Source organism: Rhinoraja longicauda, chromosome 4 (genome assembly GCF_053455715.1).
Source record: "Rhinoraja longicauda isolate Sanriku21f chromosome 4, sRhiLon1.1, whole genome shotgun sequence".
Classification (NCBI taxonomy): domain Eukaryota; kingdom Metazoa; phylum Chordata; class Chondrichthyes; order Rajiformes; family Arhynchobatidae; genus Rhinoraja; species Rhinoraja longicauda.
In genome coordinates, this window is record NC_135956.1 from 67936756 (window position 1) to 67950818 (window position 14063).

At 52.6% G+C, this 14063-nt stretch overlaps 1 protein-coding gene across 1 annotated transcript in view; it reads right to left on the bottom strand.

The window, feature by feature from the left end:
* Window positions 1–537: 537 nt before the first annotated feature.
* LOC144593030 (SWI/SNF-related matrix-associated actin-dependent regulator of chromatin subfamily D member 3-like) overlaps window positions 538–14063 on the bottom strand; it is a 17079-nt gene continuing 3553 nt past the window's right edge. The window contains exons 2-7 of the mRNA XM_078398443.1: window positions 13096–13257; window positions 10973–11070; window positions 10253–10388; window positions 8746–8868; window positions 6416–6517; window positions 538–5828 (exon numbers count right to left, since the gene is read on the bottom strand). Of these exons, the coding sequence (XP_078254569.1) occupies window positions 5775–5828; window positions 6416–6517; window positions 8746–8868; window positions 10253–10388; window positions 10973–11070; window positions 13096–13257 (675 nt within the window). The 3' untranslated portion in view covers window positions 538–5774. The remainder of the gene's footprint in view (window positions 5829–6415; window positions 6518–8745; window positions 8869–10252; window positions 10389–10972; window positions 11071–13095; window positions 13258–14063) is intronic.

The following is a 14063-nucleotide window of genomic DNA, read 5'->3' on the forward strand; positions in this document are numbered from 1 at the left end:
AGTGAGGCCACATGCAAAGTGGAGGAACAGCACCTCATATTCCGCTTGGGTAGCTTACAACCTAATGATATGAACATTGAATTATCCAGTTTTATGTAACTAACCTACAACCCCCCACCCCACCCCCTTCCACCCATATCCCTTCCTCTGGCTTCACAATTCTAACCTCTTCTATCCTTGTCTCTGTACACTGTGAATGGATTGATTGTAATCACGTAGTCTTTTCGCTGGATAGCACACAATTAAAATGTTTTTAACTACCTTGGTACAGTTGACAAAAGCTTGAAAGTATGTACCACCAGATTCAGGAACAGCTTCTTCCCCAATGTTATCAGATTACTGAATGGTTCTTCCATAAGCTAGGATGTAGTCTCAATTTTCCAACCTTATTGTGACTCTTACACTTTAAAAAAAATCTGTACTTTCTAACATTATAAAGCTGAAACACTACATTCTGCACTCTGGTATTTTTCTCTTTGCACCTGTTGTACTTGTGTATGGTTTGATTGCACTCATGTAGTATGATTTGATTGGATCGCCTGTAAACAAAGTGTTTCACTGTATCTCAGTACACGTGACAGTTATAAACTAGTGATCACATGGTTTGCAGACTCAAAACACCATCCAAGATACTTTAATAGAGTTGGCAGTGTGTTTACAGGCTGGGGGTTTATTCCACTGCTCCCCCCCCCCCTCCCCCACCCAAATAAAATACAGTCCCATCCCATCAAGCAACTTCACAGTAACATTTCTGAACATTGTGCGCGGCAGATCTTCACGACAGCAGGTCCACCTGATGCCCATGAGTAACAGCAGTAATACCGAGTTTCATACAGTACACGACATGGGGGTGCCAGGGCAATGTCTGGCATCTCAGGGTCACCACGGGAGGGCTGGGCAAGGAGGGGGGTGGGCACAGGGAGGGACGCGGCAGGGTTCAGGTCACTCACGGGGCACTCTGTGTGGCTCAGGTGTGGGATCACAGACCTCAGGGATCACTAACCTACAAAAATGCCACCCCACAATTCCCTCCTCTCTACCCTGTGCCCCACCTGGATTCACACCAAAATATCCCCTCCCTCCCAACAACAGTCCTTCCTCAGGCTTCACATTTCACACTTCTATCCTTATCTCATACTTTTGTGTCTTTTCACCCCTAGCCTTTCCTGACCATCAAACCACCTCCCTCACCTGTACCCACCTATCACCAGGCTAAGTCCCTCCTCTACCACTCTTCCAGCTTTCTCTCCCCCCCCCCCCCCCACCCCCTCACCCCCCCAAATAAGTGAAGGCTCCCGACCTAAAATATCACTCATCCACATCCCCCACAGATGCTGCCTGGCCTGCTGAGTTACTCCACTACTTTGTGTCTTTTTTAAAATAACCCAGCATCTGCAGTTCCTTGTGTCTACATCAGTGCGTAAATCGAACACATCTCTTGCCGTCTCCCGAATACTACACAGAACCTTGCACACACTCCCACCTGCTGCACCCACCCCCACGCATAGCTGAAATCCAGATTAATTTTATGCAGTTAAACTCGAAGAATGTGGAACTTCATCAAAACTAAGGAGGTTAGGAAAGAGTCTTAGTTTAGTTTAGCAATATAGCATGAAAACAGGCCCTTCATCACACTGAGTACGTGTCAACCATCAATCACCCATTCACACTAGTTCTATGTTATCCCACTTTCTCATCCACTCGCTACACACTAAGGGCAATTTACAGAGGCCAATTAACCTACAAACCCACATGTCTTTGGGATGTTGGAGGAAACCAAAGCACCCGGAGGATACGGTGGAGACAGGGAGGGACAGGGCAACGCGGGGTATTAACTGGATGTGAGGGGAGACTTGTCCCTCAGGGTGAGATGTCTGGAGTGTAAATAGAGTCATACGGCGCAGAAACAGGCCCTTCAGCCTAGACGTCCATACTGATCAAGATGCTCCATCTAGCCTAGTCCCAGTCCTCTCCATGTACCTGTCCAAGTCTTTTTTAAATGTTGTTAATGTAGCTGCCTCACATGCATGAGAACAGGGAGAGACGAACAATCCTGGCATGTTGACTATCGCTGCCAGATGAGAAATAAGAATTGGCAGCTCTGTGTGTCGGTCAGGCTGCCGCCACTGGCCTTCCCTGCACCGCTCTCCCTCTCCGCAAATTAATATCTTCCACTATCCCTAACTCCGAGAAAGGTCAGTGACCTGAGACCCTGGGAAAAACACCAGGAACTCCTGGAGTAACAGTGGGTCAGGCACCATCTGTGGAGAGATGGAACAGGTGACGTATCGGGTTGGGACCCTTCTTCAGACAGGCCTCTTCAGCCCACTGAGTTGCTCCAGCATTCAATCATGAAGGGAATGGACAGGCAACGTTTTGGGTCGGGACCCTTCTTGACACCCGAGGCATTAACACACTCTACGGATGCTGCCGGAGTATTTCCGGCATTTTCTGCTTTTATTGCCCATTTCCAGCATCCGTGATTTTCTTTTCCTTTTCAGTTAACTTCATGAACTCCAGGGATCCAAAACTTTATCCCACTCAGCGAGGAGTGTGCGCAGTTCTGGTCGCCCAGCTAGAGGAAGGATGTCATTAAGTTGGAAAGGGTGCAGAAGAGATTCACCAGGATGTCACCTGGGCTTGCGGGCTTGAGTTACAGGGAGAGGTTGGATAGGCTGGGACTTTTTCCTTCGGAGCGTAGGAGGCTAAGGGGCATGGATAAAGTGGACGCTCACAGTCTTTTCCCCAGGGTAGAGGATTCTAAAACTAGAGGGCACCGGCTTATGGTGAGAAGGGAGAGATTTAAGAGGGACCTCAAGGGCAACCTTTTCACTCAGACGGTAGTCCGTATCTGGAATGAGCTGCCAGAGGAAGCTACAGAATATGACTTTTGGACATACACATGGACAGGAAGGGTTGAGAGGGATGTGGTTCACAGTCAGGCAGAAAGTCCGTGAGCAGCTGGTCAGGGCGGGGAATGGCACCACCGCCAGCAGTACCCACGGTTCCCCTTGGCATGGGCAGTGCCTGCTGTGGACGAGGCAGCTTCACAGGCAGCTGCCGGGGGGAAGCCCCCACTGCACAGAAGAATCCCGACCCGAATCGTCGCCCGTGCAAATTCTCCAGAAATGCTGCCTGACCCACCGAGTTAGACTTTTAGACTTTAGAGATAGAGTGCAACATGTTCCAGGCTCCCACCAACCTCTGCGTCACAAAAACTTGTACCTCACATCTCCTTTAAACTTTGCCCTCTCACTTTAAAGCTATTCCCTCTAGTACAGTTTTTGATGTTTCTGCTGGGGACAAAGGTTCTGACTGTCTACCCTCTCTATGCTTCTCATAATTGTACACACTTCTATCAGGTTTCCAACTGCAGGACCTTGTGCCTCAATAATAAACCCAAACCTAAAGCAACCCTCCGAGCCAACTAATTTCTTCCACCGGCTGTAAACGGATGGGAGGACAGATGGGGAGCAATGTGCCCCATTCCACCGAGCGGACAGATACAGGGCTCCATTACCTCTCCCCCACACCCACCAATGGACAGAGGCAGAGCCCAGTTTTCCTTTACTTTACAGACTTAGCATGGAAACAGGCCCTTTGGCCCTCCGAGTCCACGCCAACCAACAATCACCCATACACTAACACTCTCCGACACAATCTACAGAAGCTAATTAACCTACAAACCTGTATGTCTTTGGAGTGTGGGAGGAAACCAGAGCACCTGGAGAAAACCCACGTAGTCACAGGGAGAACGTACAAACTCCATATAGATAGCACCCGAAGTCAGGATCGAACCCGGGTCTCTGGCGCTGTGGGGCAGTAACTCTACCGCTGCATTACCGCGCTGCCCCTGTGCCTGAATCCGTCACATCTGCAGCGTGATGGGCAGTGACTCACACTCTGCAGCACAGTGCAGGGTCCCAGGAGCTGCCTGGATCAGAGGGTATTAGCTACTAGATACAATTGTGGTGTTTAGGAGACTTTTGGATGGGCGGATATGCAGAGAATGGAGTGATGTGGAACATCTGCAGGCAGATAAGAGTTGGTCTTGGCATCATGATCAGCACAGATATCGTGGGCTGAAGACCCTGTTCCTGTGCTAGACTGTTCGATGTTCTGTGTCCTGAAAGCTTGGGCAAACTTGGATTATTTTCTCTAGAATGCTGGAGGCTGAGGGGAGACCTGATAGAAGTATGTAAAATTATGAGAGATATAGATAGGTTAAACAGTTAGAACCTTTTTCCCCAGGGTGGAGATGTCAAAGACGAGAGGCTGCAGCTTTAAGGTGAGAGGGGCAGAGATTAAAGGAGATGGGTAGAGCAGATTTTTGTACAGAGTGGTGGGTGCCTGGAACATAGGCCCAAATACCTTTCCTATCCATGTACCTGTCCAAGTATCTATTGTACCTGCGACTACTAGCTCCTCTGGCAGCTTATTCCACATACCCACCACCCTCCGAGTGAAAAGGTTGCCCCTCAGGTTCCTATTAAATCTATCCCCTCTCAACTTAAACGTATGTCCCCTGGTTCTTGATTCCCCTACCCTGGGGGCAAGAGACTGTATTTACCCAATCTATTCCCCTCATGATTTTATACACTTCTATAAGATCACCCCTCAGCCTCCTGCGATCTTAGGAATAAAGTCCCAGACTACCCAACCTCTCTCTGTAGCTCAGGCCCTGAGCTGTAAAAGTCGTTACAGAAGGTTCAGGAACAAGACAGTCAGTTTGCCAAAAATGATTCAAGTTGCCAAGAATGTGCTGAAGGGAATCAGGGTTAATACTGTGAAGGTCAGCGGACAGTCTGAGACAGAACAGCAAGCCTGGCAGGAACTTACTGACAAAGGGGAACTTGAACAAGTTAATCGGCCACTGAAGGCTGGTTAACAGCTGCAGGGAACAGAAGGGAGATTGGAGCCAGTGATCACGCATGCCACTGTAGCTGATGGCATTGGTCACAGGGGTCTGGACCAAGCACCCATTCAAGCAGGGGTCTGGCTGCACGCGAGGACCATCTCCACACGACTCGTGATTAACACAGTAACAAAATGTATTCTTAACAGTGCCTGGGGTCAGGAAACTCCAGAGACAGTTGGAAGAACAAAGAGACGCAGCATTTGTGGGAGAAGAAGGATGGGACTTGCGGTCAGGATGATGGGCAGGGAACAGAGAGGCTGGGGGCAGTCACTGGAGCCTCCATAGAACTGATCGAGACTCTTCTCTTTGTCAACTATCGATTCTGGGAATTGGAAACACTAATCAATCAGCTGTATTTTAACCAATAAACTACCAACGGTGGCTTATTGCAGCTGGGTGTCAGAAGAATGTAGAAACATGTTACCGCAGAGGTTGGTTTACAAAGGAAGACACAAAGTGCTGGAGCAACCCAGCGGGTCAGGCAGCATCTCTCGAGAACATGGATAGGTGATGACTTTGGTCGGGATGTCACGTGGAAACATTGGCTATCCATGTTCTCCAGATACGCTGCCTGACCCGCTGAGTTACTCCGGCACTTTGTGACTTTTTAGGAATAAATTCATGGCTCTACCATTTATGGTGTACACAGTAAACAGTCTGGCCCTGGAGAGTTGTAGAACAGAGAGGTCCGGGGTACATGGCACCAGTTCCCTGACAGCGGTGAGTCAGGAGGACAGGGCGGAGGAGAGGGCATTTGATAGGATTGGCATGGTTGGGCATTTGGCAATGGGGGGGGGGAACACACACACGGTTGGGGGGAGGGTCTGGGTGGGTCCAGTTTCCAGTGGGGAAGGGTTTAGGTGGTGCGCACCGCAATGGCTTGCTCCAGCTCCTGGCGTCGCTGCTGAATCTGTAACGGGACAAGGAGGATCGTCAGGAGGGGGGGAGATGATGCATGGACATGGGGGAGGGGGGAGAGAGGGAGGGGAAAGAGAGAGCGGAGATGGGGGAGAGAGAGGCAGGAGAGAGAGTGGAGAGGGAGAGAGAGATGGGGATGATGGGTGAGAGGTAGCGATGCACGATCTAGAACCCCAGCCCCCCTCAAACGCCCCACGCACAAAACGCCGGTAACCGTCACCATGGGATCGCACTGTGCCTGGTTACCCCTCTCTGCGCATGGGGGGGGGGGGGGGGGGGGGTGTTGGGTGAGAACTGTTCACACCCTCCCCGTCCGTTGCCCGCCCCTCCCCCTGACCGTGTGAAGCAAATGGGGCGGTCGAACCAGCAGTGGGCAGACAGTGGGGGAGAGATGGGGGGGGGAAAGGGGAGATGGAGGAGGGAATAGAGGGAAGAGAGGGGGTAGAGGGAAGAGTTGGTGGGATGGGGGGGAAGGAGGGAGAGGGGGGGAAGGAGGGAAAGAGAGGGGATCAGACGGTCCGTAGGGGGAGGGGGGGGGGGGGAGCGGTGGGGACATTTCGTATCCTAGTCTACGCTCACCTTGCAGTAGAAGTAGCGGCTGACGGCCTCCTGGGACCAGGATTGCTGGTAAAACTCTGCCCTCCGCTCCTCCTCCGGGCTGCCCACCACGTCCATCATGATCTGTGGGAGAGACTGTCGAGTGTCACAGCAGGGGCGGCACAGACCCTCATAGAGACCCCCTCCCCACAGAGACACAGACCCTCACAGAGACCCCCCCCATAGACACACCCCTCAGAGACACCCTCCCCCCAGAGACACAGACCCTCAGAGACCCCCTCCCCCATAGACACAGACCCTCAGAGACCCCCTCCCCCATAGACACAGACCCTCAGAGACCCCCTCCCCCATAGACACAGACCCTCACAGAGACCCCCTCCCCCCATAGACACAGACCCTCATAGAGACCCCCTCCCCCCATAGACACAACCCTCAGAGACCCCCTCCCCCATAGACACAGTCCCTCAAAGACCCCTCCCCAATAGACACAACCCTCAGAGACCTCCTCCCCCCCACAGAGACACAGACCCTCATAGAGACCCCCTCCCCCAGAGACACAACCCTCAGAGACCCCCTCTCCCATAGACACAACCCTCAGAGACCCCCCCATAGACACAACCCTCAGAGACCCCCTCCCCCCAGAGACACAGACCCTCAAAGACCCCTCCCCCATAGACACAACCCTCAGAAACCCCCTCCCCCATAGACACCGACCCTCATAGAGACCCCCCTCCCCACAGAGACACAGACCCTCAGAGACTACCTCCCCCAGAGACACAGACCCTCACAGAGATCCCCTCCCCCATAGACACAACCCTCAGAGACCTCCTCCCTCCATAGACACAACCCTCAACACACCACCACCCCCACAGGGAGCCCCCTCCCCTCCCACAGTGAGCCTGTGTGCCGGGATCGAGAGGCCACCCACACACTCAACCCATCAAGGGGAAGCGAGGGGGACCTCAGTGAGGCTCAGCATCGATGGTCCCAGGCTGGAGATGGGAGAGAGCGTCACGGTCCCAGGTGTAAGGAACGCCCAGTCCATCACAGGTACCGCCCTCCCCATCATCGAAGGGATCTACAGGACTCACTCCCTCAAACCGGCAGCCAGCATCATCAGAGACCCACGCCACGCTGGCCAAACACTCATTTCATTCCTGCCATCCGGAAGAAGCTACAGGAGCCTGAAAACTGTAACGTCCAGGTTCAGGAGCAACTTCTTCCCAACAACCATCAGGCTATTAAAACTACAACCTCCAAATAAGCTCCAAACTACATAGACAATATAACTTTCTTCTGTTATTTTTTGATAGGTCTTTCAGTGTACTATGTCCCACCTGCCTGCGTTTGGCCCATATCCCTCTAAGCCTTTCCTCTCCATGTACCCGTCCAAGTGTCTCCTCTTTAATTGTCTACAGCAACTCTTGCCCATGTCTGCAGGTGCACTGTAGAAAGCATCCTTGGTGCGGCAACCGCTCTGCCCAAGACCGCAAGAAATGACAGAGAGTGGATGCAGCCAAGTCCTTCACACAGACCAGGTTCGCCACCATTGAACATCTACACTTCTCCCGGCCTCGGGAAAGCAGCCAACATTCCCTCTTCTCCCCTCTCCCATCGGGCAGAAGATACAGGAACTTGAAAAACGTACCACCAAATTCAGGAACAGTTACTTCCCCGCTGTTATCAGGCTACTGAATGGTCCTCCCTTCAGCTAGGGTGTAGTCCTGATCTTCCAACCTATCTCACTGCAGACATTGCACTTTTTCTGTGACGGTAACTCTGATATTTTTCTCTTTGCACTGCTTGTTGTACCTGTGTATGGTTCGATCATACTCATGTACAGTATGATTTGACTGGATAGCGCACAAAGGTTTTGACTATATTTTGGACCACGTGATAATAAATCAGTATCATGGACATAAGCCTTAAACCTACAACGCCATGAAGATAGATCATAGCTAATCGAATATTGTCCTCTGTACCCCTCCTCCCAGACAGCAGCTTCCCTTAATGCTGCACGTTTGTCTCTGGAACTGATGCGCTACAATGCTGAGAACTATATTCTGCACTCTCTATCTTCCCCTCTGCTCTGCCTATTGTACTTGAGTTTGACTTGATTGTGTTTATCAATAATATAGTTATTATCTGATCTGACTAGATAGTATGCAAAACGTCACTGTACCTCGCTCGGTACACGTGACAATAATAAACCTGACCACTAAGCTGTAGCAGTGCGTGTGCGGTGATCCCAAGAATAGAGACGGGACCACGGGAATGATGCTGGACTCCCCCGTTCCCCTGGGACCGGCCTGCGGGGAACATGGACCTGTGGGAGCGTCAGGGATATCCACCTTGAGATCCCGGGTCTGGGATCGCAGCCACTCCTGGATGTAGCACTTTGGGTCTTTGGAGAAGCTGAGCATGAAATCCCTCTGTATCTTCAGCTGGTTGATGGATTCAATCGTGTCGTGGATCTGTGGGGCCGGAGCGGAAGGAGGTGGGTTCACACATGCCTCTCAACCCAGCTCCCAAACCCCGACACTCACCACGTCCCAATCCCACCTTCACACTAGAGGGAGCGGCCAGACTCCCACACGGAACAGTAAAGCACAGGAACAGGCCCTGCGGCCCACAATCTCCGTGACTTGTGCGTGCCCCGGGGATCAGTGCTGGCCCCAATGCTGTTTGTGGTTTATATCAACGTTGTGGATGAGAATGTACGAGGCACGATTAGCAAGGTTGCAGATGACATTAAGGTGGGTGGTATCATAGACAATGAAGATAGTTATTAAAACTTACAGCAGGATCTTGATCAGCTGGGCAAGTGGGCTGCAGAATGGCAAATTGAGTTTAATGCAGATAAGTGCGAAGTGTTGTATTTTGGGAAGTCAAACCACAGCAGGGCCTTCACGGTGAATGGTAAGGCCCTGGGGAGTGCTGTAGAGCAGAGGGTTCCAGGAGTACAGGTACATAGTACCCTGAAGGTGTCACAGGTAGATAGGGTGGTCAAGAAAGTTCTTGGCACGTTGGCCTTCATCAGAGTGTTGAGTACAGAAGTTAGGATGTTGTGTTACAGTTGTACAAGACGTTGGCGAGGCTGCATTTGGTATATTGTGTTCAGTTTTGGTCACCCTGCTATAGGAAGGAGGTCATTAGGCTGGAAACAGTGCGGAGAGGATTTACAGGGATTTTGCCAGAACTCAAGAGCCTGAGCTATTGGGAGTTTATTCCTTGGAGTGCAATAGACAATAGGTGCAGGAGGAGGCCATTTGGCCCTTCGAGCCAGCACCGCCATTCAATGTGATCATGGCTGATCATTCTCAATCAGTACCCCGTTCCTGCCTTCTCCCCATACCCCCTGACTCCGCTATCCTTAAGAGCTCTATCTAGCTCTCTCTTGAATGCATGCAGGAGGATAAGGGGTGATCTTAAAGGGATGTATAAATTCATGAGGGGAATAGATAAAATGCACAGTCTTTTACCCAGAGTAGAGGAAATCAAGAACTAGAGGACATACAGTAGGTGTAAGGTGAGGGGCAAAGATTTAATAGGAACCTGAGTGGCAACCTTTTCACACGGTGCATGGTGGGTCTATGGAACAAACTGCCAGAGGTGGTAGTGGAGGCAGGTACAATGATGACATTTAAAAGACACTTGTACAGGTAGATGGACAGGGCAAGTTTAGGGGGATATGGGCCAAATGCAGGCAGGTGGGACTAGTGTAGATGGGGCATGTTGGTTGGGACGGGGAGAATGAGCCCTGACTGGACAGTGAGTGATGGACACGCGTGTTGTCCTCTCCCACCCCCACACCGGCGGTCGGTGAGCCCCCCGCACCAAAGCCCTCGTTGCCCCCACCTTGTTGTCGAGGCCTGCGATCTCCTGCTGGTTGGCCGTGGACAGCAGGAAGCTGCTCATCTGACACTTGAGGGGGTCGTCCACCTCCACATCTATGTCGTAGCACGCCGTCTTCTTCTGGTCACTCAGGTCCACACTGGGGGTGGGGGGTGCAAGACATGGGGTGTCAGAGAGCCCAGACCCCCCCCCCCCACAACCCACATGGCATGGGGGAAGGGGAGGGGGTCTCCTTCCTGATAAGGTAGTTGATGATGATGGGGTAGGGGAGGGAGGAGGAGGAGGAGTAGGGTGAGGACTCAGCAGTGGGGGAGGAGGGTGAGGCAGAGGGAGGCGAAGGGGGGGATGGGGATGGGGTGGGGGTGACCTACCTGATGAGGTAGTCGATGATGATGGGGTCGGGGAGGGAGGAGGAGTCGGGTGAGGACTCAGCAGTGGGGGATGAGGGAGAGGGTGAGGAAGGGGTTGAGGCAGAGGTAGGCGAAGGGGGGGGTGGGGATGGGGCGGGGGATGGGGATGGGGTGACCTACCTGATGAGGTAGTTGATGATGATGGAGTCCGTGTGGTGGGGGGGGAAGGGGAGGGGTGGGGGATGGGGATGAGGAGGGAGTGACCTATTTGATGAGGTGGTTGATGATGATGGGGACCGTGTGGTGGGATGGGGGTCCGGGGGGGGGGGGGGGGGTTAGGGGAGGGGCGGGGAATGGGGAGGGGGTGACCTACCTGATGAGGTGGTTGATGATGATGGGGTCAGGAGGAAGCAGAAGGCTGGTTAGTCTCTGAGGGATCTCAGAGAACTTCAGCCTGGGGCAGTCAAAGATCTGCAGGAGGTCAGAGAAACCATCATGTTCAAAATCGGAACCTGAGGGGCAACCTTTTCACACAGAGGGTGGTGGGTGTATGGAACGAGCTGCCGCAGGAGGTAGTTGTAGCAGGTACTATTACAATGTTTAAGAAACATTTAAACAGGTGCATGGATGTGACAGGTTTCGAGGGATATGGGTTAAATGCAGGCAGGTGGGACTAGAGTAGATGGGGCATGTTGGTTGGTGTGGGCTAGTTGAGCCGAAGGACCTGCTTCCATGCTGTATCAGGGTCCCGGTAGAGATTTAGATTTTAGATTTAGAGATACAGCGCAGAAACAGTCCCTTCGGCCCACCGGGTCCGCGCCACCCAGCGATCCCCGCACATTAACACTATCCTACACCCACTAGGGACAATTTTTACATTTTGCCCAGCCAATTAAGCTACAAACCTGTACGTCTTTGGAGTGTGGGAGGAAACCGAAGATCTCGGAGAAAACCCACGCAGGTCACGGGGAGAACGTACAAACTCTGTACAGATACCACAACATCGCATGGCACCGGGCCATATAGAACTTTCCGGAACAGCCAGGGCTCCTTGCTCGGGGCCAGCCTGTCGGTCCGAGGTCAGGGAGGGAGCGATGATCCAGAGGTCAGATCCAAGGATCTGCTCCAACCCACCACACAACCCACTAACGCGGTTCCTAAAAACTGCGGAGATTCACCATGTCTCTGCACATTGTACACGTTCCCTTTCCCATTCTAGCCACGGCTTAGTGTCATAAAGCACGGCCCAACTTGCCCACGCCGATCAACATGCTCCCTCTACATTAGTTCCACCTGCCCGCATTTGGTTCATATCCCTCTAAACCTATCCTATCCATGTACCTGTCTAAATGTCTTCTCAAAACCTATAAATCTGTCAGATATGATTTCACCTTCATCAAGCCACACTAACTAGCCACTGCCTCACAATGCCAGAGACCTGGGTTAGACATCGACCTAAGCTGCTGTATGTGTGCAGCGTCTCAAAGGTTATGGGGAGAAGGCAGGAGAATGGGGTTAAGAAGGAAAGATAGATCAGTCATGATTGAATGGCAGAGTAGACCTAATGGGCCAAATGGTCCAATTCTGCTTCTGTGTGTTATGGAGTTTGTACGTTCACCCTGTGACTGCATGGGTTTCCTCGAGGTGCTTCAGTTTCCTCCCACATCCCAAAGAAGTACATGTTTTTAGGTTAATTGGTCTCTGTAAATTACCCATAGTGTTCAGGGAGTGGATGAGAAAGTGGGATAACAGAGAACTAGTGAGAACGGGTGATCGCTGGACAGCGTGGAATTGGTGGGCTGAAGGGCCTGTTTCCACGCTGTATCTCTAAACGAAACTAAACTATGAGGATAATACAGAGATCCACATCCAACACGTGGGAGTTATTTAACAGTGAACAAGGGAGTTCAGGAACATCACGTTCTCACAAGGGTGGAAGGAACGGATAGTCCAGTCCATCTCTACCCACCATCAACTCCATCTATACTTCACGCTGCCTCGGGAGAGCAGGCAACATAATCAAAGACTTGTCCCACCCCACTCATTCCTTCTTCTCCCTGCTCCTGAAAGTACACACCACCAGACTCAGGGACAGTTTCTTTCCCTCTGTTATCAGGCTTCTGAATGGTCCTTCCATAAGCTGTCTTTCCATACTGTCCGATTCACCTCTACCCCATTGTAGACATTGGAGTTTGTCTCTGGAACTGATGCGCTACAATGCTGAGAACTATATTCTGCACTCTGTATCTTCCTCTTTGCTCTGCCTGTTGTACTTGAGTTTGATTTGATTGTATTTATGTATTTATGATCTGTTTGGATAGCATGCAAAACAAAGTTTTTCATTGTACCTAGGTACACGTGACAATAATAAACATAATCCTGCAGTAACCTGATGAATCACGGTGCAGGTGAACAGAGGTAGCGCAGGGAGACTCTCCCTCCACCCCTTCCACTACATCCTCCCCCCCCCCCCCTCCCCACCCCCCCCCCCCCTACCTGCTGGAAGTACTTGTCACGGGTGATGTACTCCTTGTCATGGCCGTCCTGTAGTTTGTTGGTCTTGATGTACTGCCACAGGGCCTGGACAATGGCCGAGCGTGTCTGTGTGTGTAGGCCCAGGAGCCGGGCTAGCCGGGGGTCCAGCTTAAACTGGGGAGGCTGCAGGGGGGGCGGGGGGTGGTCAGAGAGGCAACACACCCTCACACCCATCCCCACCCCCTCCCACATCACCTCCCATCCCCCCTCAAACCCATCCCCACCCCCTCCCACATCACCTCCCATCCCCCACCTCAACTATCCCCACCACCTCCCACATCACCTCCCATCCCCCACCTCAACCAACCTCAACCATCCCCACCACCTCCCACATCACCTCCCACCCCCCCTCCCACATCACCTCCCCCCCTCAAACATCCCCTCCCACCTCCCCCCCCTCAACCATCCCCACCCCCTCCACAACACCTCTCATCCCCACCCCCTCCCACAGCTGTGGGTCAAGCTAACTGGAGAGACAGCAAGGGGGGGGGGGGGCGGGGATGGGGCTCAGAGAGGTACAGAAACCCTTCACACCCTCCCACCCCAACCCACTGGCACATCACACCCCCCACCCCCAGCAACCCCTTTCCCATCACCACCCACCACCCAAACCTGTCACCCTGTCTGACTGGCACCACTCCCTTCCCCCTCCATCCCTCTTCCCCTTCCTTCCTCCTCCTCCCTCCCCTTCCCTTCCCGACCCTCCCCCTCCCTCAGGCACATCACCCCCTCCCATAACACCCAACCCCCAGCAACCCATCACCCCTCCTCCATCCCCTCCCACCGGCTAAACCTGTCACACTGTCCAGTCGGCATTTCAATCTCTTCACCCCCTCACTCCCTCCCCATTCGCCCCCCCTCCCACTCTCCCTCTTCCTCTCCCTCCCTCCCACTCCCCCCCCCTCCCCCCCCCACCTGGTAGTCGAGCA